Below are 24,255 nucleotides of genomic sequence, written 5' to 3'. Positions count from 1 at the left end.
GGAAGACCTAGGAAAACTTTGGAAGAGACTCTAAGAAAAGACTTAGAGTACTTGGATCTAACGGAGGACATGACACAGGACCGAGCACAATGGCGTTCAAAGATTCATATAGCCGATCCCACTCAGTGACTTGGATTTTCCAAGTCTCCAACCGAGAAGTTTTCCTCACTCGGGAAATTAAGGGAATACTACCTCAACCTACATGCTCCACTCACAAAGCTTCAACATACAAGCTTCAACAAAAGAAAATTCAGAGAACTTAGCGAAGAAGGCTTTGGTGTATTTAACACAATACGTTGAAATGAAGGAAAGCTATTTATTGATATCCCTGATAAGTCACAAATATGTACATATACATGAGTCAAAATAAACAAACAAGAGGGAGCCTTCACAAAGGTTTCTTAGGAGAAGTCTCAGCAGTCGGTAGAGCCCCAGAAAGAGCAGGCACTGGAGGGGGATCATTTGGAGCCTCAGTACTGGACAGAACCCTAGAAGGAGGAGGCAGCAGAGGTTGTGAAGGATTATTTTGTGAAAACATGTCCATTTAAGCAACATCTTTAAGCATGCAATTAACAATTAAAGGCGGAATCATGCTAGCATGCACTTAAAAACAAAACATTAACCAAGAAATTCAAAGCCTAGTAGATTGGTGAACCAAAACTCAACTCAAAACAAAGTGAGTTGAAATTTATACCTTTGTAGATTCCTCTTTGCATAAGTAAAGGCTAATCACCCAAAGAGAGGGCCTTCATTCCTTGCATCTTAAATCTATGGATTTGGATGGAAGAATAGGTTTCTCCAAGTTCCCAAAATTGAGAACCTCTAAGTCTCTTCACCAAGGAGAGATTGGAGAAGAAATGAGTGACCTTGGAGTAGTGGGATTGCAAGATGCACCCCCCAAGGTGGCCGGCCTCTTTAGAGAGAAATGGAGAGACATGTTCTCTCCAATTTTCTCCAAAACAAACCCTAAATGAATTTTGGCTATAAAGTCATATTTATACCTTTATTCATTTGAGTGGCAAACTTGTAAATAAGTCCAAGTTCACTACCCTAAACAATATGGCCGGCCATTAGGATATTTTGGACTAATTGGGCATTTGTGAATCATTATTCATTAAGTTGTCATACAACTTAAGTTAATGGGCTTGACGTTCGAAGCCCATTGGGCCTTAAGGTCCAAAACTATCCCGAGGTCTTTAACGAACTTATTCGTTTGATTAATTAACATATTAATTAATCCTTGCCATAAATAAATGATTAAACCATTTAATCATTCTTACTCATCTCCATGGTTTCTTCAATCTCCTCCTTACACGGTGTGCGATCCATTAGGTTCCTTTTAGCGAGGCAGTGGGCGATTAAAACCATTTTACATTGATTGTGAATTGAAACTTACTTTCAATTCTCCCTTTAGTGATTACACACGTTTAGGGCTTCCACAAACCATGAGTGACACCTTGCAGCATATCATGGTTACCCAAGCTAATCAGAAGAGGTAGAGAAAACCTATTCAGTTTGGGATTACAAATGCAATACGGTCTTTCTCTAATCTAATACTCCTGACCACATTGTTTGGTTTGATAGTTTATTTATTCATGTCTACTATCCAATGTGATTCGTGTGCTTATATGATTTCCTTGAATGTGATTTAGAACAACTTTTCTAAATCTCATTCATACTCTGGCCAGAGATTCTAAATCATATCATAGAGTATTCTCCCTCAAACGGTTTGAAGGTTAGAGATCCCTTGTTGCGCATTCACTTGCCTCCATGACTAAGTGGCTTAACCCCAACGATGCCGTGGACACCCCGATGGGGTGACTTTGACATAATCAAAGATCAAGGACTTAACCACAAGACAACTGTGATGCCTCAGGTCAAAGGACTAATTTGCATTATCCCAAACATGAGTTCTCATGTGACATGAGTATGAGAACTCTTCGTTGATCGCGTTCAGTGAACTCATTCTCTACTGAGCACCTACGTACTTGTCTTGATGTCACACACACCAATGACTCGAGACTAGTCACTCTCCCTAAGAGAAGACATAGCACGTACCGATCTTGACGGACTGTCAATGCCCAATTGGCAATCCTATGATCAGGAACATTTAGGATGTGTCTACGAAAGAATGGTCTCATGAATCTAACTTCATTAGATTACATTCTTCCAATCACATATTCCTTGGACTTTATCGTTTAAGCATATAACATTTATATGAGACGGCTCAAACAATAATCTTTGCCCTTTATAGTTAAACTAGATTAGTTTAACATGTAAAATGTCCGTAAAGTATCATCATATGATTGGCTTTAGGGCACATTTCCAACAGGTTGATCATTTGGAGCTTCATTACGCGGTACAACCCCAGAAGACGAAGGCAATAAATGCCTTTGGAACAAACCCACAAATCTCTGATGATCAAGTAAAACCTGACCATCAGATTCCTTCATCTGGTCAAGCTTCCTCTTCATGTTTATAGCATAGTCATGTGCGAGCCGGTGCAACTGTTTATTCTCATGCTTGAGCCCTCTAATCTCCTATTTGAGACTCATCACTTCAGCCGCCAATGATTCAACTTGGCGGGTTCGAGAAAATAGGCGTTGGGCCATGTTAGACACAGAACCTGCACACTGAACACTGAGAGCCAGAGAATCCTTAACAGCCAACTCATCAGACCGTTTGGAAAGTAGTCTGTTATCTTTGGGAGTGAGAAGGTTCCTGGCCACTACCGCAGCGGTCATATCATTCTTCATCACGGAATCCCCAACGGTAAGAGGACCAGTAGGGGAGACGAAGGATGGGCGCCATATGTTGTCTGGAGAAGGCGTGGCTGCCTGTTCAACAAGGTTCAAGTCAAAATGACGGTTGGAGGGGCCAGACATTTTCAAAAGTGTTGAAGAGAGAAGAGGTCGGACAAATCAAGATCTTAGAAGTGCAAGAATGGAGCTTCTACTGGTGGAGATTCAAGTGTGCTTTGGAACTTAATGCCAGCCTCTATAAAAATCTGCATTCGACGGAGCTTCAGAAATCGAAGAGGCGTTTGCTTTCTCAAAAGCTGGGCTGCTCAGAGACCACGAGACGTTTGCTTTCTCAAAATTTGGGCTGCTCAAAGACCACGAAGGCCGATCTCAGAAATCGAAGAGGCGCTTGCTTTCTCAAAAGCTGGGCTGCTCAGAGACCACGAGGGCCGATCTCAGAAATCGAAGAGGCACCTACTTTTCCAGCCTTGTCAGCACCTGTCAGCTTTGCGGAAATTATGGGCATTATGTCGAAGATTTCTGGTGAAGTAGAAAGCACATGAATCTTACTGTTCAATCACCCACTTCCCATACGCAACATTAGCTCATGGGTACTACAGATAACTTTGCCAAAGTTCTCTGACAAAGTTGAGACACGTGAAGCTTGCAGCTCCCACTACACCGCTCTGACCAAGAAGGGTAAAAGAATAGCAAAGAAAAAGCACTAACAAAGTTTAGACACATAAATTTTGAAGGTCTAGCTACCATATTATTACCCACAAGGGTAAAGGAATAGTACCACTGCTGTATAATTGGAAAGTCCCTGTGTGTCAACCTCTGTGCTTCGTGGCAAGAGACTAGCAAACATGCCCAACATTTTCTCACATTCGAGAAAACACTCCCAACAAGATTGCTTGCTCCAAAATCGAAGAGGCACCGCCGTCCGAATCTCGAGAGCCAGACTCCCAACATGATTATTTTCTCAAAAATCGAAGATACATCGCTATCCAAATCTCGAGAGCCAGACCCCTAGCAGGTTTGCTTTCTCAAAAATTGAAAAGGCATCGTTCTCCGAATCTCGAGAGCCAGATCTCCGACAGGATTGCTTGTTCGAAAACCGAAGAGGCACCACTTTCCCAACTTCAAGAGCCAGATCTCCTTGGATAAAGCTTGTCTGTAATCTTTACACGCAACATCAGCTTTCCAGATACCACAGACCACTTTTTCAAAGTGCTCTGACAGAGTTAAAACATGTGAAGCTGGCAGCTCCCACTACCGTGTTATGACCAAGCAGGGTAAAGGAATAGCATTACTACTTGTTGTTAGGGAGACTCCTATATATGTTGACCTCCATCCCCAACAGACAGGCAGACCTGCAAAAATGCTCAACCCTTCCTCATATCTGAGAGGGCACTCCCAAAGAAGCCTTTCGAAATATTCAGCTTTCTTTCCCCCCGATAATACCTCTACAAACAAGCTATACTAGAGCAAGAATATCTCATATCATCAGGGTTAAAAGCAAGAGTATCCCATATCATGTTTTTTCCTTGTCTTTTCCTTTGGCCTTGTTCTTACCTGCAAGACAAGGAGAAAGAGAGCAATCAGTCAGCACTTGGAATCAAGCTTCCAGTCAGGAACTGACTGCCTAGAACCCCTTACTTGATTACTTACCTGGCATTGCTGTCGAGTACTCATCTTCAACATCTTATGCTTCCAGGGAAGATACCGCATCTACCTGAGGAACAGATAGGGCAAGTGAGAAGGATACAAGGAAGCATGTGGAGACAAGCGTAACAACACACGTGCCAATACATCCACTACTCTGTCAAAAGCAAAAGTATCCCATATCAGCAGGGTCGAACGTACTATAGATTTGATGGACTTGTTTTGACCCTTAAATTCTTCAGTCGGCCTTATACTCTGGAGGAAACCAGAAAACCCTCCAGCCCAGTTCAAGAATAAGCCTGTGGAAAGTTACTTCTTCAAAAGCAAAAGTATCCCATATCATCTCTTCTCATTTTTCTTCTCTTTATCCTTCATGCTGCCTGCAAGATAGGGAGAATGTGAACAATCAGCCGGAACTCGAAATCAAAGTTCTGATCTGGGACTGATTGCTTGGAGCTCTGATTGCTTACCTTGTCTGTCACCTCTTTCAGCAGATCCCCTAGCTCGGCGACTTGGAGGACTCCTACTACATGGTTTATATCGCGCTTGACCAAGCCTGAAACTACAAGTAAGCTTCAAGTGAAATTGATACATTACCTTGTGCATCTCCACCAGTTAAAGATACCACCCCTGGATGGAGGAAGAGTACTTCCAGAGAAGATGCCACATCTACCTACGAGACAGATAAGGCAAGTCAAGACGATACCACACTCCGGTACTTAGAAGTTTCGTGATTACGAGATCATTCTCCCACAATATTTCCTAATGTCATTTGTACTAAATCATTCACTTGTACTCACTAAAAGAGAGCTTGAACCTATGTACTTGTGTAAACCCTTCACAATTAATGAGAACTCCTCTATTTCGTGGACGTAGCCAATATGGGTGAACCACGTACATCTGGTGTTTGCTTTCCTATCTCTATCCATTTATATACTTATCCACACTAATGACCGGAGCAATCTAGCGAAGATCACAAAAAGCGACTGTTTTCGCTACCTAGGATCTATCTTGCAAGAGAACGGAGAATTAGATGGAGATCTCAACCATAGAATACAAGCTGGATGGATGAAGTGTAAGAGTGCATCCGGCGTGTTGTGTGACCGTCGTAGGTCACTGAAGCTCAAGGGAAAATTTTATAGGACGACAATAAGGCCAGCGATGTTGTATGGCACAGAATGTTGGGCGGTGAAGCATCAACACGTACACAAAATGGGTGTAGCGGAGATAAGGATGCTTCGTGGGATGTGTGGGCACACGAGAAAGGATAAGATTGTGAATGAGGATATCCGAGGTAAAGTAGGAGTAGCCAAAGTTGAAGGAAAGATGAGAGAAAATCGGTTACGGTGGTTTGGACATGTGCAAAGAAGGCCTACTGACGCTCCGGTTCGAAGATGTGACTACGGAACAGAGGTTCGGGGCCGAAGGGGTAGAGGAAGACCTAGGAAAACTTTGGAAGAGACCCTAAGAAAAGACTTAGAGTACTTGGATCTAACAGAGGACATGACACAAAACCGAGCGCAATGGCGTTCTAGGATTCATATAGCTGACCCCACTTAGTGGGAAAAGGCTTTGTTGTTGTTGTATTTCTAAGATTGTAGTATTTGTATTTGCAGGACCTCTCCTAGAAGGTTTCATCCTTTGGAATTCTACTTTGGTGGTTTTAGGGTTTTCTCTCTCTCTCTCTCTCTCTCTCTCTCTCTCTCTCTCTCTCTCTCTCTTTCCCTATATATATATATATATGTATGTATGTATGTATGTTTAGATATATTATTATACAGGGTGTGTGTGTGTGAGAGAGATTTATAAAGCTAACTCTTAGTTAAAGGATTTGAGTTTAACTTCTAGGTGAACATAAATTTATAACTCTTTTTCTTTTTATTCAGATTACATCTACCATTTGAGTTCATATTTGGTAATCTGGGTTTTGTTTTCTGAGGTTTTTTTCATTTGGTTAACACTTACAAATTACAAATAGGAATTTTGATTTGAAACCGGTTTGAGTTAGTTATAGTTTGGTTTGTGGAAGATTAGCTTTCAAACCCACCAAAAGATGTAACTGATTAAAAGCCCAAAAGCCGAATATGTCAAGTTTCAACCCAATAGCCCTAAAGCCCAAATTTAAAATCTAATCCCAATTTGTCCCGAAATCCCGAAAATATTTCAGGATTCCCGAAAATTTGGTTTGGCATTGGTCTTGAAATTCCCGTCTTGAAAAATTTCGGTTTGAGATTCGGGATAGTGTTTTCGGTTCGGTATCCCATATCGAAGCAGCCCTAGTTGATTAGGGTTTTCTTTATAAAATTTGCCAATTTTAGATAACATTTTAAAAACAAATTATTCAAGATTTGAAATGAAAGAAAGAAAGACTAATGGAGTGAGAAAGGGAAAGACGTCGGTGGTGGACGGTGGTGGTCGATGGTGTGACGTTGGAGAGAAAGGGACCGAAGAAGAGAAACAGATGCAGTGGTCTATGATGCTGATGGTGAGTGACTGGATGCTTGAAAACAATTGGGCAAACATTTGATTTGACACCCGCCCCCGTTCTTTTTTATTGGCAAAATCTCACTCCCATTCTCGAATTGGGGGGAAATTAAAATGAAAATGAGCACAATCAATATTTTAGATTGTTGAAGTGGCTAGACGAATTCCCCAGTGTTCTATGGGCAATACCTCGCTACCAAACGATGAGCAACTAGTGAAGCTCCAATCTCCTTGGCATTCGGTTTAGAGGCGATAATCTCTCCCGACGTCATCGTCCTGAGAATTAGCATTATACTACCAAGTTCAGAGCAGAACAAGAAGAAAATGGCCTCCAGCCTAGACTTGGAAGAGGAAGAACATGTGAAGTTTGCCACCCCATCGCAGTTTACCAACAACAACTCCTCTCTAGTTATAACAAAAGGGCGAAAATCCTGCAGTTCCAGCCAAGAGATCTAATCCAAGAAAAGCCTTCATCTCTGCCCTTAGGGAAGGCTCTAAAAAAAGGAATCCCGCATTTTGTCACCATAACCTGGACTCGTGCAGGCCTATTGAAGTTCGATGTCCCAAGCAGATCGAGGAACAAGACCTCACAAGTCGAGAATTATTTAATTTGTTTTGCAGTTCCTACCTTTTAGCAGAGTTTGATATTCTTTTATTTTCGATGAAGGTTTGAAGAGTTATCTACAGCTTGCCTCAACTACATGCTCACAACAGCCCCCATAATCTTTAATGTGAGAGGGTAAACTAATTCTCAGACATCCTTTTGGGGTATGCTCTCCTTCTGGGAGAGGTAAGCTGCTTGAATATCTAGGCATGGATGGGCCTGACTACCTTGGTGTAATTGGGTGCACAACGACCTACGCCAATATTCTCGTAATTAACCATAATAGTCTTCATCAAGACTTGGCTAATTGAAGAATTTCAACCCCCTTGGCTTAATTTGTTGAGACTCGGGTCTATCTACCAGAAGAGGAGTAATGTGTTCCCTGAACCTCTGCCCACGAAGATCCATACAACTGCATGCCTTCGATGTGATTGCCCACAAAGATTCATACAAATGCATGCTTTTGTTGTGACTAGTTAGCAATCTTCGTGTTCATATAAGAATTTATCAGTTGTTGACATGCTACGCAACCTATAGGTCATATGTACTACAAAATGCAGGACAACTCTTTCAGTAACTGCTTATGAATTTCTAAACAATTACACAGTTCTACTGTGGTAAGTTAGCGATTTTCATGTTTACACTAGTCCTTAACACATGCTACTAGCTCACAACCCATTGGATTGGTTAGATAAAGTGCATTGCATTCCTTGAATTATTTCCCATAAAATTCCAAACGAGTGCATACTTATGATGTGATTAGTTAACGAATTTTGTGTCCAAATGATCTTTATTATGTTGTGATTAGGCTACGCAGCTCAAAGGATCGCATACTTGAAGACCAGCTAAGCATCATATGGTCAGGGGGAAACCGCTCACAACAAGCTCAGCTGCTTAACGCCTCAAGAAGCCAAGACTCATGACCATAGAAGTTACATGGACTCGTTTGATTACTTCAAAAGTAGTGTGCCCAATCGCTAGTCCTATTGCTAAAAGTTTGCAAGTTTTTAAGCTGGAGGTCACGACAATAGAGATTACGTGGACTCGTTTGCTTACTTCAAAAGTAGTGTGCGCAGTTGCCGGTCCTACGGTTAAAAGTTCTACAAGTTTCTAAGATGAAGCTCACAACCATAGAGTCTACGTAGACTCATTTGCTCACTTTAGAAGCAGCATGTCTAGCCGCTGACCTTATAGCTAAAAGCTTTGCAAGTTTCTAAGTTGAAACTCTAGGGTATAGAAGTGAGTTCCTGGGATCGTCTCCTTAAGTTGAAGCAGTGTGTCCAAGAAAAGTTACTAAAACATTTAACCAAAACACACGTCTAAAGTGACTTCTTGCGATCATTTGCTTATTTTGAAGCAGCATGCCCAGCCAAGGGTCTTATGACTGAAATTTTTGCAAGAGGCTTCAAAAAAGCAAAGTTACGAAGATGAAGTAAAGCGAAGAAAACGGTTTATTAAATTTCTAGTAAATTTATAAACTGGCTCAAATGATGTTGAAGTCCAACAAAGGCTAAACAAAATGAGAAAAGTCTAAATGAAAAAGAAAAGCTTCTAAGTCAAACAAAAAGACTACTGCAGCAACTCTGATGACTCTGTTCTTCAGCCGCTAGCTCACATTCTGCACCTGCGTCGCTTTTAGACTTTTCTTTTACTGCCTCAACTGTGGCAGCACGATCCTTGACTATTCCATCAGTGACAGGCTTGAAAGAGAACTCGAGCAAGTATTTAGGAGAGATGGAAAAGGTCACGAAGTCATTTTCAGTACACTCATAGTCTAACGACCACCCTAAAGATGACCAACATAACCAACTTATCCAAGTTGGCTTGCGGCTGAGACAAAGCACTTGTGACCTACCTTCTTTTGCTTTAGCTGATCATTCTCCTCAACCAAGCCAGTATGGGTATCCTACAGCTCCTCAAACTCATTTTTTCAGGTTTTCGCTAGTAGACAGCACACCTAGTAGCTCAATTTCCTTGGAATTAAACTCACTAGAAACCTTCTAGAAACAACTGATCTAGTTGGAAAAAAGGATGAGTTCTTGATCCTCGGCTAAACTTATAAGAACAAAGCTCCAATTTGACTCCTAATCTTCAGCAGATTGAGGTGGATATCTTTCCGTGTAACTTTCAGCAGCTCTTTAGACACAGCGAGCTTAGCCTTCATATTTTCAACTTGTTGAAGAATTGCTTCCAATTGTGTAAAAGTACGGGTAGAAACATTGGACCCTATAAGATCGACAAGCTTAAACTCCAGTTTTCAATTTTTGTTGCAGCTAAACGAGCTTTGACTATCATTATCACCTCAGCCTATTTTGCAGCATGAACTACCTCTTGGTTAAGACACATAGCCTCAAAAACCAAGATCAAAGTCTTTATCCATACGGGCAAGCAGGGAGACTCTCATGTCTTCAGCATGATGTTTTGTAAAGGAACTCGAGCATACCACCTTCCGAGTAAACAATATGGTTCTTAGGTAGGTTAGACTAGAATAACAAACAAACCTTAGGGAACTCTCCAGGAATAATATCGGAGGATTCTTTACAACTGCTCTGGGAGCAGTTTCCTCCTTCCCAGCAAGCGGAGCAGGTACGGCAACGGAATGAGAAGTAGGCATAGACACCTCTTTAACAAATAATTCCACATTCTCGTTCCTCATAATGGCGAGCCTCTCGGATGCCGAACCAGACTTTGGCTTATTCTCTACCTGTGACTCACGAGGAGGTAGCGAAGACCTCAGTTTTTACCCTTACTAGAAACAGGTTCGATAATGGTGATCAAATGGGTAAATGCGTCTTCCTTGATTTGCATGATCTACTTGATCAGATGGGTAAACGCATCTTCCTTGATCTTCAAGAGAATAGGGGAAAACAGCTTGCGCCATTCGTGATACTCAGCAGGAATACCTAGGGTGACGTAAACCTTCTTCATATCAGGCATGGTCTTTGGACTTGAGCCGAATTTCGAATCTACATAAGGAAAATAAAACATTCAATAATTCAAAGTCAAGAGAAGCACAACAAGAATTCCAAGCAGACCAAGAATGGAGTAGTTCACTTACCATCAATAAATTCAGTTGGGGCGCGCAGCTCATGAGAAGAGTCAGACTCCTACTCTCCATTTATCTCCAAGATATCCCTGACCCAATCATGGTTACGTTTGCTTGAGGAGTCGAACAACTTGTGTCGAGATCTCCGCTGCCCCACGCCATCCTTTGGATCGATCTAAAAAAAGTACCAGAACTCATTGATGGTCAAGCCCAAATCAAAGAATTTGCTTAGGATCGAGAACACCACCATTACACGAACTGCATTAAGGAAGCATTGAGAATTAGTGCATTTCATGGGGTATATCACCTCTTGAAAGAAGCGCGATATGGGAAAAATAAACCTTAACACAAAATATTACGGGTTGAACTTGATGGCTTTCTTTCCTGCCTTGGCAGCCTCGGTACATGATTCGTGACTATTTCCTTACTTCACTCGTTTCACATTGACTTCAGAAGGACATGCCTGTATGCCTTAAGAAAGCCTCGAGTTAGCTCCTTAGAGCCTATTTTAACATGGGTAGCCTTGAAGTGGCCCATTTCGTTAGAAGATCCACCTTGACGATACTTAGGCATGAAGATACTATTAGTCTTGTAGCCAAAGGGAGACATCTTGAAGAAATCTTGGACAAAAGGTTCAAGAAAAAACCTTCATGAAATTGCTTAAGGAGAGAGAAGAAAATTTATATTTATGGCCCAAGGAACCCAGCGCTTGGCCCCACAGCCCAAGACAAATGGCAGTTAAAGGGCATCTTGTGCCCCTTTCATCTAGGCTAGATTAGCAGACAATCTAGCCTCCTTTCTTCATTCTTTAGACCCAAGATCATAGGTGCCCAACACCTAAGCCCTAGTCCCCACAGCCCGTTTCAGTTAGACACCTTGTAGGCCCATGTTTGTGCCCTTCTAACACCTCATCTCTCACACTAAGCATAACAGCACAACGGGTCCAAGCCCGCACCTCTCTTTCTGCTTCTTCCTCTAGACCAACAAGGTAGGCTAGCGACACTTTTTTCTCTTATGAACCCAGTGGCCCTAGGCCATTCTTTCTGCCTTTCCCTCTGGACCAACAAGGTAGGCTTGCGGCCCACCTTTTTCTCTTGTAAACCTAGTGTCCCCAGGCCACACTCTCTTTTCTCCCATGTCTAGCCAACGACCGACCCATGTCACAAAGGGGCTAGAACCCAACTCTTAGCCCCTACCAGTTGTGCATTTGGTCTCATCCAACTGCTTGCTGAGCCTAGGGCTCGCACTTGTAGCATCATGGCCTCAGCTAAGCTAATCTTTGTCACATAGCTTGATACTTTCGGCTGACTGCTGAGCCAACCCTCCATAAAGTTGAGCCAAGTGACCTACCACGAAGTTGAGCCCATTGCGGCTCCCTGAAGAAAAGATGAAGGAAAGTTTTTAATTTTTCTTACATTGGTGCAGCACGAAGAAGAAGACAATGAAGATGATCAACTATTTGCAAGGGTAAGCAAAGAAAAAAACTAGGGAAGATGGTACAATTCCTTTGGTTTTCTCTCTTTGTTGTTGGGATAAAATTTCCTATCTCTTTGTTGTTGGGATAAAATTTCCTATCTAAATTTACTTAACTCTTTACTTAAGGTAGACTTAAATAAGTTCTAAAGGCAGTTGGTTTCGTTTTCCAAGAAGACTTCAAATCTAAGTCAAAGCTTATAATCTAAGGTGAATTAGGAAACAACTTTTGGCTTACCAATTTTGACTTCTACACCTTCTGTAATTTTTTACGTATAGTACAACAGGTGTGGGGGCATTTGTGGAGCAAAAAATAATTTAAAAAAATCCTGGAGTTATGTGAACTTTTTCCTGACTATGACATCATCAAGCTCTCCTGCCCATGGAAATGAACGTCAACGACATTAAAGATATGATTCACTACTAAATATTATCTTTAATATTCTCTTGATTGAAGATCAACTCAAACAATAAAGGATTTCCAATCATATCCAATCAAGGATATTTCTATGATAATCCCAAGATAGTATGTAACAATTAATATCATTGGGGTTATTCTTTCCTCATCCACCTTACACAGGATTGACCTTGGCCAATGAGATGCTACCATGTGCAGGGCAAAACCCTACACTTACCTCCCTAGAAATACATCATCTCCACCAGTTTTTGGTAAGCTTTTGCTGCGCACTTAAGCTCTAAACTCTATCTTTTAAAAGAAATTAACTTAGGCATTTGTGTAACCATGATTTTTCATGTTCAGAGTAAGGTGGGTTGAAATGTGAATACCTTAGAAGTCTTGTCATGGACTTCATAACCGCTGATGTGGAGTTGACTAAACGAGTTAGTGATGCTAACATCATCCTGTTCTAGAATTAGTAGGCGAAGTCAAACAACTTCGCTAAGATTAACTATGCTTGGTCTGCAGGATTCGGGAACTTGATCTGCAAGAAATTAGTAGGTTTCTTATAATCTTCGAGTCCATACAATCTAAAGGTTAGCATGTGTCGCAATTAATCACACTCATAAGAGGATGCAATATCTACTTCTTAGATATCTTCTGGGATTCTTCCAGTTTAATAAGGATTCTACTATCCTAAAAGGTCATATCCTCGATTGGTATAAGTACACCCTTTTCGGGCTCATCTCTAGTACCACAATCTTTGCGCACCTATTCTCTTGCCTATTGATTAAGTCTTAATATTGCCTACTAACTTGACCGTCGAAGAGCCTTTAACCAGCACACACGCCTTCCATATTTGGCTTACTCATGGTTGTGTGTTTTATTATAGGTAAACAAGCTTGAACACCATCACCTCTTACGGCGGTACACAAATTTGGTTCCAACAATTGTTGCTTTCATTGAGAGTGAACTCATATTCCTCCTGACCAAATTACTTTACCACAGACATTAACACAAAAGAAAGGTTTGTCAATGCCAATGTTAACCAGACGTCTGACAACATCCCGACCTCTGATGCTTCCATCGCACAGGTCAAGGATAACCTTGTCCCAAACATTACCACTTCTCTAGGAGCAAGTAATCTGACCCCTGATGCTGCAACCACCTTAGGGAGCAGAGAAACTCTATTTGTAAGGCCCCTTACTACTATTGATCATGTATTGGATACTTTGTTAAAAAACAACTCTAATGTTGATAAGTTGCACCATTCCTATACTACTTCTCGAGCAGAGAATCGCGCAAACTTCACGAATGTATAGAAGATGATGAAAACCCTGGATAACTCCAACAAACTTCATTCTTGTCCTAAACCAAGAGAATCCTAAAGGGTACCTAAGAGTAGCTATTGCACCCTTTTAGGAGTTATGATTACTTGCAGCGCACGCCAGTTCCTAGATTGTAGGAACTCCAAGACTTAAAGGATTTGAGATGTCCATATCTGGGTTACATTGCATGTCTTGTAGAACAAGCATGGTCATTTAGCGACATCGCTAGGACTCCGTCTATTGCCCTAGAACAGGATGATTGTGGCACCGCTGCTCGTTTGATATAGCTCCGCTCAGAGTTGATAAGTCTATGACCGAACTTATGAGGCAGCAGTATTCGGATCAGCTTTACTCCGAACCTGGAAAATCATGGTCCCATAATTGCCCCTAACTATGCATCTAAGAGGCAACCTATTTCACTTGGATTGTTACCCAAACCCATGCCTTTCGGTGTAAGTTGGAATACATATTGTTCAGTCTTCTATTTCATGTGTTGATCCGACTCTTGGCGTTAAAATGGAGATGTTTAGGATAAAGTTGGTAATGGTGAGATTTTGCATTTGAATTGTGTAAATGAAAAGAAAAAGAAATCTTCTTTGATATTTTGTATTGATGTTTTAGTTGTCAGATTCACCGATCCCAAAGTAAGTTGGTATGTATTCAACAACTATTTGATTTGAAATGCCTTCTTAAATACTTATTGCATCCTTATCCCTATTCCTTCACCATATCCCTAATTTCTTCATTTATCCACAATCATATTGATCATTTCACCTTCAACCTGCACTTATTTCCTCCATACTTTCTAAAAATTTCTCATTTTTAACAGAAACATGACTGCTACTTCGTCTGTTTATTTGGCTCCCCATAACCTACTATGGTCAGGGTTCGCAACAAAGAAGAGGAGATAGCATTTCTCGCAAATTGCAACCACTTACTGAATGGATGCAAGGTTTGGGGGAAAGATAACCATTACGTAACTAGCGACCTCTTTAAGCCTTTAGACCCCAATAGTCCTTAACACCAAAATCCATCCTTACTACTATATAGTTTGGACTAAAATTCCCTCTATCACTGTTATTCAAGGAACTTTTCATTTTCTTCTAGATTCGCCTTTGCAACCTTACACATTCATTGATACACATTGTTTATTGCTTTGAACGCCTAAATGATTGGTACAAAATTGAATTGGATATATCAGAATATCTCATCCTCTATACAATGCGAAGGAGTACTAACACTCGATACTATTTCCAATCTCGGTTTAATCTCTGATAGCCTTCTTACATTATTGATTTGCTTGGGCAAGACAAAGATTGGTATAGAGGTATCCTTCTTGTTGACGAAAATTAGGAAGAAGATATATCTGGGACGAGGGTCCCCAACAAACAAAGTATCAATGTTGATTGCAAAATCAACATCAAGGACCTTAGCCTGTGTTACCCTGAGCTCATTTAATAGAGCCTTCTGTATCATCCTCGCCGCACATCAGAGTTGGAAGTGGCTCATTGCACATAGGAGAGAGAAAGACTGCATGGGAGAGATCAAAAACCTTTGCTCCAACTATCCCATCCAGATCTGAAGTGGGTTGAGGCTAAAATTTTCAAGGTGCATCTAAGAATACAAAAGATGCCACCGAGGCTGAGATAAACAAGAAGAGGAAGAAATTAGAGGAGGTTGTTCCAGAGAAAAGTCGAAGAAATTAAGCAAGACAGTGAAGAAGGGTTGCAAGGTTTTTGGTGAAAAGTTTAACACTTTCTGAAAGATTTTGGAATTTCTAAGGAATCAAATGAAAATATCTGAGGGTATTTAAGGAAGATATTTCTGAATCACCTTGCCGTTGAAAATGAATAGTCATACCTCGAGATCAGTAAATCAGGCAGCTAAATTTAACTAGAGAAAGCAACAGACAAAACTTTATTTTATACACATACATAATAATTGAGTTAATCCTCATCATTGTGATATTGAAGGCATGATTCACGATGTAGTGCGCTTGAATACCGAACGCCTCAATGTTCAGGATGCTCACAAGAAATGAAGCTGAGATGCCACGTGTCTGAAGAAATAAAACAGTACGTGTAAAGCCCAAAATACCACATCCTCAAAGTGAAAAGAATATACGCTCACTCCTTGGAGCAAAACTCGGAGTGAGTAGAAGGCCAAGCCTACCCCCCAAAGGGGATTGATCTAATCAGGTGATTCACGGTATGATCAAATATAATCGACTTAACCTCTAGAGTGAGTCAGTCCACTTCGAAATACAGACTCGGCCAACTATCTCCATCCAGGTACTAAATTGTACAGTACCTTCTAGATCAGTGAAGTGTCACACTACAAGTCTTGCCTACTCGCTCCCCCACACCACAATGGAGAAGAGAAAAATAGTATTTTTTTATGTGGCGTCCGTATGTCAAAGCGGTCTCTTCACCGACCTCTTTTATTCCCTACCACTCAGAAGAATGTCGGGTAACATGGACCGACTCTGTAGGGCTTATAAATACATCTAATGACTCCTCAGCAAAGGTAAGACATTTATAGCCCAAAAATAAATTTTATCTCTTTCCTTCTACCACTGCTAACTTAAGCATCGGGGCCTTCATGCCAGGAATCACCTTCCTCGATGCTTGGACTTGCGGTGTTTACCTGTTTTTGGCTTGCTCAAGTTTCATTCCTCGATTGTTGGAAATCGGCTCCAACAGTTAGGTGCTTCCATTAAGAGTTTACATTCATATTCCCTCGTAAACAGTGTTATCCCCTCATGGTCGATTCCTTCCCAACCTCTGAAGTGCAGATCATCACCCTCGTGATCGAGCCCTTGCCTACTGACCACATGCCCATTGTGTCGATGGCGGAATATGTTCTGTGTCCGCATTCCCTCAGCCACTGTAGCGAAGCATGCTCGAAAAGATTAGCTCAGAGGTAGAAAACCTTCAACCAAACCATGCGTCATCCGCTTGTGATGTTGAAAGGGGTTTATTGCAACTGGAATTTATCCCATATCATGACACTGTTGGTATCCCAATCACTGGGATGAGGTATTAAACACCTTGGAAGGTCTGACCTCGACGTCATTCCCAACTTCTATCCATGCCCCAACAATTATCGAAACCCCTATAAGGGCGAGGAATGCCTATTTGGAGCCACTTCTATTCTTGTAATCTCGATATGTGTGGAGTCTAAAAACCAGGGCCCCCTTTGTTAACCCAAGGCGACTGAAGTTTGACCTCAATGGCCCAAGCCAGGCACATTTGGAGGGCAGCACGTAATAGTGTTACGAAGACGATCCTCTCTCCAATGCACCACCAGAAAAATTCATGCAGCCGAGAGTGAGGTACTTCAAAGGGGACTTCGACTCTTTGAGCCACATAATGTCATATCGGAACACTATGGCTTTGTATAGCCATAGTGACTCCTTGATGTGCAAAATGCTCTCTGCCACACTTGAAGGAAATGCCATTAAGTGGTATGCTGGACTCCTATCTGGATCCATCACAGACATCAAAACTCTGAGTGACGAGTTCATGAAGGCATTCTCCATATACAGGGTGGTGAAGTGTGGGACGAACACCTTATTCCTGATTCGTCAAAGGGACGACGAGAGCCTCATAGACTATCAAACAGTGCATATTGAGTTCACAGAGGTAAACAAACTCAATGATTGCATGGCCATCATCACGTTCAAGAAGGGATTCCTCATCGAGTTCGAGCTTAATCTCAAGCTCCACAAACCTAAGTACGAGTACATCACCCTCGCCAAGTGCTTTGACAAGGCAGAAGAAATATTTTCTTGGGATGCGAAGTATCGGCATAATGGAAAACCATCCAAGTTTGGTCCTCTCCCCAGTATTGTGGTTTCTAGGCAAGAAGATGAATAAACCTCGGTAAGAGCGTAGTGGAGGAAAAAATGGGCGCCCAAGGCACATGGACCACATGGAACCACGCAAAGAGCCTCTTAGGGATTTTTCTTCCTCTATTCTGCTAAACACTTCTCTCAACAATATCTTTGGATAGGATTAGGGACAAACCCTTTTTTAAGAAGTCACGCCTAATGGTGAATTCAAATCCAAACTCCAAGGAGTATTGCAACTATCACAAGGCCTATAGGTAGTCACACAACAAGGAACTACATAAACCTCAAATAGTTCATTGAGGATTTGCTCGATCGTGATCATTGCTGGGAATTTGTGGTTGATGAGGCAAATAAAGGTAAACAAGGCAACACTTAAGAAATAGCTCAGACGGACAAAAATGATGGAGAAGAGAGTCCTATAAAGAGGCCCACGCTCTATATTAATTGCATTTATGGGGCACATGAATACGTGGGGATTTCGCATAAAGAACAAATGATCGCCTGCAAGAAGCCAAAGATGGTGGCCTCTGTCAACAAACCATTCCCCATTGATGGCAACATAATAATGTTCTCGAATCTAGACTTGGAGCGAGTGTGCACTCAACACGACGATGTCCCTTTCATCACTTTGCAGATTACGCATACGAGGGTGAGTCACATGTTGGTTGATGGGGAAGCTAGCGTTAATCTGGTTTTCAAGGATATTGTAGAGCACATGGGATTACTCAACGACATCACAAAGACTTAATCAATCCTCATGGCTTCTAAAAGAACACTTGTCCAAACCCTAGGACTCTTAAATTGCCGGTCGTCGTCAATCCCTATAGTCCTATGATCAACTTTCAAGTTTTAATCTCATCTGCAAGCCCAATCGGATGGAGGTGCCTACTCTGACCATTAATTTTGCATAGAAATAAAAAACTGGGGGTCCTTTAAGGAACATCAGGGAATTCAACATTGATCTCGACCCCTAGGGTGAGGGTAAGCCGGAGTCTAAGGCGGATGAGGACATCGAGTATATAATTCTCGATCTAGAAATGCCAAAGCTCACGGCCAAAATCAGAGCCAAGCTCTCGGCGTAGGAGAAAGAGCTTTTTACAAGATTTTTACATGATAGTCAACTCGGCATAAGATATGTCGGGGATTGTGATAAGATTAAAGGCACACCACGAAGTAGCATGCAAATGTCCTATTTATTTTCCTTATTAACGCTAGGATTTTTCAATTGTAGCATATGAAACTAAGAGTCTTTCTTGCAGAAGATTGTTTTACCTAACTACTTAAAATTTGACAAAAACTGGGCTATTCCTCTTGCTCATTTGTATCTTTCCTAGTTCTTTTTTGCATCCTAGGCTACTCAAAAAATTCTTTTCCACTCCTTAAATTCATAACATTCATATGCTGTGCATTTGGATTCACCACGGTTTGGCTAGGCAACCTTACTGGTTGTTGTTGATGCCCCTTCAAACTTGCTAGTTGACTCATTTGTTGCTCAATGTTTTCAATTGCTTTGTTCATTTTCTGTTGATGAGATTGAGTAGAGTTAGCTAAAGTAGCAATTAAATTCTCAAGACACTAACTTGGAGCTTGTTGTTGTTAAGGCTGATATGGTGCTTGCGGTCTTGCTTGAAATAAGCCAGGTAGATGATTATATTTGTTGGGAGCTGATTGTTGCCCATATTCTTGATTGTTCCACTTTAAGTGTGGATGATCGTGCCACCCCGCATTATAAGTGGTGGAGTATCGATCATACTTTTGCCTTTGTTGCCTTTGAAATCCTCCTAACACATTATCTTGCTTAAAACCACCTTGATCCATCAACGAAGGGCACATGTCAGTGGCATGTCCTATCATTGAACATACACCACACACTTGTTTTGGAGCCACCATAACTTTTTGCACAAGATTAGTCAAGTTAGCTAATTGTAATTCAATACCAGAATATTATTAGCACTTGCCTCACTAACTTTCTTAAGAGATAGTTCATCTCTCCCTCCAAATTGTGAAGTGTTGCCAGTTATGCTCTTTAGCAATGCTTTAGCATTAGTTGGTGTCTTATCCATGAATGCTCCTCCACTTGATCCTTCAAGCATTACACGATCTGCGCCACACAATCCTTTATAAGAGTATTGTATGAGAAAATGCTCTTAAATCTGATAAGTAGGACAAGATGCAACCAAGTGCGTGAATCATTCATAGTAATCTCCAAAGGGCTCTCTATGTTGTTGCCGGATTACACATATATCTTTCCTTATTCTTGCAGCTTTTGTGGCCGGAAAATATTGCTCCAAGAATGTTTGCTTCACTTGGTTCCATGTGTTCATTAATTCATGAGGTAAATTGTAAAGCCACTATTTAGCCTTAGCTTCTAATGTAAATGGGAATGCCCGCAACTTGACTTGCTCCTTATCCACATTTGTTGGTCTCATTCTTGAGTATACACGTGAAACTCCGTGAGATGCTTGTTGGCATCCTCTGTTGAGAAGCCATAGAACTTAGGCATGGAGTGAATCATGCCGAACTTGAGCTTAAATCCTCCTTTTGCATTTGGATAAGTGATCAACAATAGTTGTTGATCCATATTTGGAGTTGCCAACTTGTAGGATTTAACTCCAAATACTTAACTGAAAGACCTAATCACTATCATGAAAGCATTAGAGTGATACATGAAGAAGACATGATTAGTTGCATAAGGAATCCTTCTACTCACTCAAGACCTTTATATTCTTATGGTAATAGAACCCTATGCTCACAGAATCCATTCTTGATTATTATCCCATTGTATCAAGTTCAGCAGAAAAGGGTTAGTGGATGGCAGTTGCATCCCAAACATTTCGAATGTGTTTCCATAATTATAGGATGTTAGTTTTCCATGTATCAAACTCTTATTGAAGTTGTATTATCCATATGTAATTCCACCTTTATTACAAGTTAAGTCAACATAGGATTCCTACATTCTCCCACATGGACGCTAACTAGTTGTGGTTTCAAAATTTCATGTACTACATAACTTCATCCACTATTCTTATAAATGATATGAGATGTTTTAGCCACAGTTCTTTCTTAGTTGTTTCAAATAGGGCTATGAACTTAGCTTCCATAGTTGAAGTATCTAATGTTTTTTGTTTGGCACTTCTCCATGAAACAACTGCACCAACAAGAAAGAATATGTGCCCACTCGTTGATTGTTTATCATCCACACAACCTGCAAAGTCTGAATCAGCACATCCTTTAAGTTCCAAGTCTTATACTCTTCTATATGTCAACATGAATGATTTAGTCCTTTGTAAATACATCAACACTTTCTTTGTTGCAATCCATTGTTGTTCTCTTGGACTTGTTTGGTATCTACTCAATACACTTATTGCAAAGGCTAGGTCAGGCCTCATGCAAACCTGAGCATACATTATACTTCTAATCAATGATTAATAGGAGCATATTTATGCGACTTAGTTAGCTTGTTTTCTTGCATTTTCATGGTTAGTTTCTACTTATTATAGTGTTTTAAGCTATTTTCGTGTGTTTGTAGGTTCAAATGACAAAGTTGGCAAGAAAGTGCAATTTGGAGCATTTTGGAGCAGTTTTGGGCATCAAATGGATAGCTTATGAATGGAGCAAGATAGATGGACAAATTTGAAGTTAAAAGGCTAGGAATGTGATAAAAAGATGAAGAAATCAATCTAAGACAAAGAAGATAAGGAATCAGCTCGAAAGAAGGAGTCATTATCCAAAACCTTATCCAACCTTATCTTATCCAAACTAACCTTATCTTATCTTATCCTTTCCTAATCTAGCATTATCCAATCTTAACTTATCCAAATTAGTTTGTGCCTTAATTCCAGCCATTTATAAGGGATAATTATGCATTTAAAATACATATTTCAGATTTTAGAAGCCTTATCTCCTCTCCCTACAAAAGTGGTGCCCCAACCCCTTCTAGAATCCCTTTTCCTAGTTGTGTCGCACCCTATATCCTTGTTCTTGATGGTTTTTGCTGTGTAATCCTAATTCCCCTTGGTTTCTGATTGTTTTAACCCATTCCACTTGAGTTTTGGTTACATAAACCTTGTCCCACTTTGATTTCAGGAACATATCCTAATCCTTAGGGATTGTGCCATGGGTTATAGCCTATAAATACATCCTTTCTGTCACAATTCAAACCACCACCCTCTACCATAGTTTTCTACATCATTCACCACACACAACTCATTGTGCCGTAGCTTTGCAAGGAGATAGGAGAGAGGAGCCCTTTGCCGTGCCTTGTCATTCACATTGGATTACTGAAGCGTTCTTAGGTGTTTTCTATCTTTTACTTTCAATGTCTAATTTAATGTTATCTTCAATTTCTAAAGACATGTGGAACTAATTTCTTTATAGTTAGAGGTGAATTTGAAGCCATGATTATATGCTTTGTATGAATTGATTACATCCAGTTATTGTTTCTTGAGTCTTGAATGTGGTTTGCTTATCTGAGTTATTAAAACTTGTTTATGTGTGTTAATTGAGGGTCGACACTTAATTTGCATGCATGAATTTGATGCTAGAGTATAAGGGAGTTTCACCTAATCGTTATGAACTTATATTCACAAGTAGTGGAGTTGCTAGTTACAATCGTGTTAAGTGAATCCTTGGCAGGAGTATCATGTTTTTCATAGTTACGAATGCCTCGTCAATGCTTATGATTTTCAAAGAACTTAATGACCTTTAATATGCTTTCTATCATGCTTTTCATAGTTAAGGGACTTGAGAAGGATAATTTGGTTGTGATGCGTATCCCGTCCAATTCAATGAAATAAGGAAAATCTGATGGTTAATTTGTGCTGTCACGGTTAATTTGGGGTGTTGTCATTCATGGTTTAAAGGAACAATACTAGAAATTGGTTTATGTTTGCATATGTCATGTGTGGAGCAGGATCCTTTAACTAGCCTTTCACCCTTTTAAAATCACCAAATTCGTTTTATTAAAGTGTTTTATGCAAAGTTTCTGTTTTAAGTTTTAAATTCGTCAAAAATAATCCCCCATTCATTAAGTCTTGTTAGTTGAGTCATAGTTTGTTTTCTTTTAGTCTTTTGAGTCAAGTTAAGTTTTATTTTCGTCCAACACACTTGTTAGGTCTAGAATTGAGTCTTTTTTATTGTTTGTTACTGTTTTGAGTCAGTTTTGGGTCTATAGAGTCTAGTTTAGTGTTTTTGAGTCCTATTTGTGTTGATTAGCATCCCTAGTTAATCCCCGGTCCAGAACGATCCCTACTTACATCTTTACTACAATTGTGAACAATAGGGTTTAATTTGTGTGTCGAGTTAATTTTCACATCAATGATGCATAAGGCTTTGATGTCATACTAAGTTTTTCCAAGTCATTTTTACAACATTGTGACTTGTTCAATCTATCTCCCTTTCCTATAGGCACTTCACCACTTGAGCAATCTTGCATCTTGAACAATTAGTGCCTTATCAATGTACGACTTTTGAGAAATTCCAAGTAACCCTTTTGATCTATCTCTTGTGATTTCTATCCTAAGAACAAAAGAAGCATTTCCCATATCTTTCATCTCAAATGTTTTAGATAGCAAGGCTTTTGTCTCAATCAACAAATTGATAGAGTTACTAGCAAGGAGAATATCATCTACATATAAGTTAAGGAAAATGTACCTAGAACCACACACTTTCAAGTATATGCAATCATCAATCTTGTTTTTAGTAAATCCAAAAGCAGTCACCTTCTCGTCAAACTTTAAGAACCATTGTCGGGACACTTGCTTCAATCCATATATGGATTTGTTCAACTTACACACCATTTTCTCTTACTCTTCTTTTATGAACCAAGTGGTTGTTCGATATACATGTCCTCCAAATCTCCATTAAGAAATGTCGTTTTCACATCCATTTGGTGAAGCTCTAAGTCATAATGTGCAACCAATGCAAGAATGATTCTGAGATTGTCTTCAGTTGACACTGGAGAAAAAGTTTCTAAATAATCAATTCCCTCAGCTTGTGTAAAACACTTTGCTACTAGTTGCGCCTTATATCTTTTAGTTTTGCCAGATGAATTTTTCTTTGTCTTAAAGATCCACTTGCTTCCAATAGCCCTCACATATTAAGGTGCATTAACCAAAGTCCAACCCCATTAACCTTCATGGAATTCATTTCTTCCAACATTGCATTCTTCCATAATTCTTATAGACATGTAAATTTCATTGCATACAAATGATACGGCACAAAGCTCCACATGGCATATAACTCATCACGAATACACAAGTCATCAATGACATGTGGCACAAATCAAGCAAAGGAAGCTCAAACCTTCCCCAAAATTTCGCAAAAGGGGGAATCTCTCCTTAAAATCGGCAAAGGGCCCAAATTGCTCTTAAAATCGGAAAGAAAACTAAGGTATCTTCACAAAACAAGCAAGAATTGAAGATTGCTCACAAAATAGGCAAGAAGGTCTTATAATTCGGCCAAGCAAGGGAAAGTGGCTGAAATTAAGACACAAAACATGCCTAAATTCTCCCATGGATGAATCAAGACACAAATCAAAGCCAAATCCATCTAAAGGAAAGCTTTGAGAAGTCTATAAATACAAGGTCCTCAGACAAGCATAAAGGTTGAAATTTTCTAAATTCAAGGCTGAAATTATCACAAAAGGAGAACCTCTGCCAAATCT

General features: G+C 40.3%; 1 protein-coding gene across 1 annotated transcript; it reads left to right on the top strand.

Annotated features, from left to right (window-relative positions):
* Positions 1 to 3,785: 3,785 nt before the first annotated feature.
* Positions 3,786 to 5,977, top strand: LOC126596342 (uncharacterized). The gene has a single exon (XM_050262895.1). The coding sequence runs from the start codon at positions 5,475 to 5,477 to the stop codon at positions 5,964 to 5,966; it is 492 nt and encodes a 163-aa protein (XP_050118852.1). The 5' UTR covers positions 3,786 to 5,474; the 3' UTR covers positions 5,967 to 5,977.
* The last annotated feature ends 18,278 nt before the right edge of the window (positions 5,978 to 24,255 follow it).

Source organism: Malus sylvestris, chromosome 13 (assembly GCF_916048215.2).
Source record: "Malus sylvestris chromosome 13, drMalSylv7.2, whole genome shotgun sequence".
Taxonomy (NCBI): domain Eukaryota; kingdom Viridiplantae; phylum Streptophyta; class Magnoliopsida; order Rosales; family Rosaceae; genus Malus; species Malus sylvestris.
This window is presented reverse-complemented; position numbering and strand designations above follow the sequence as displayed.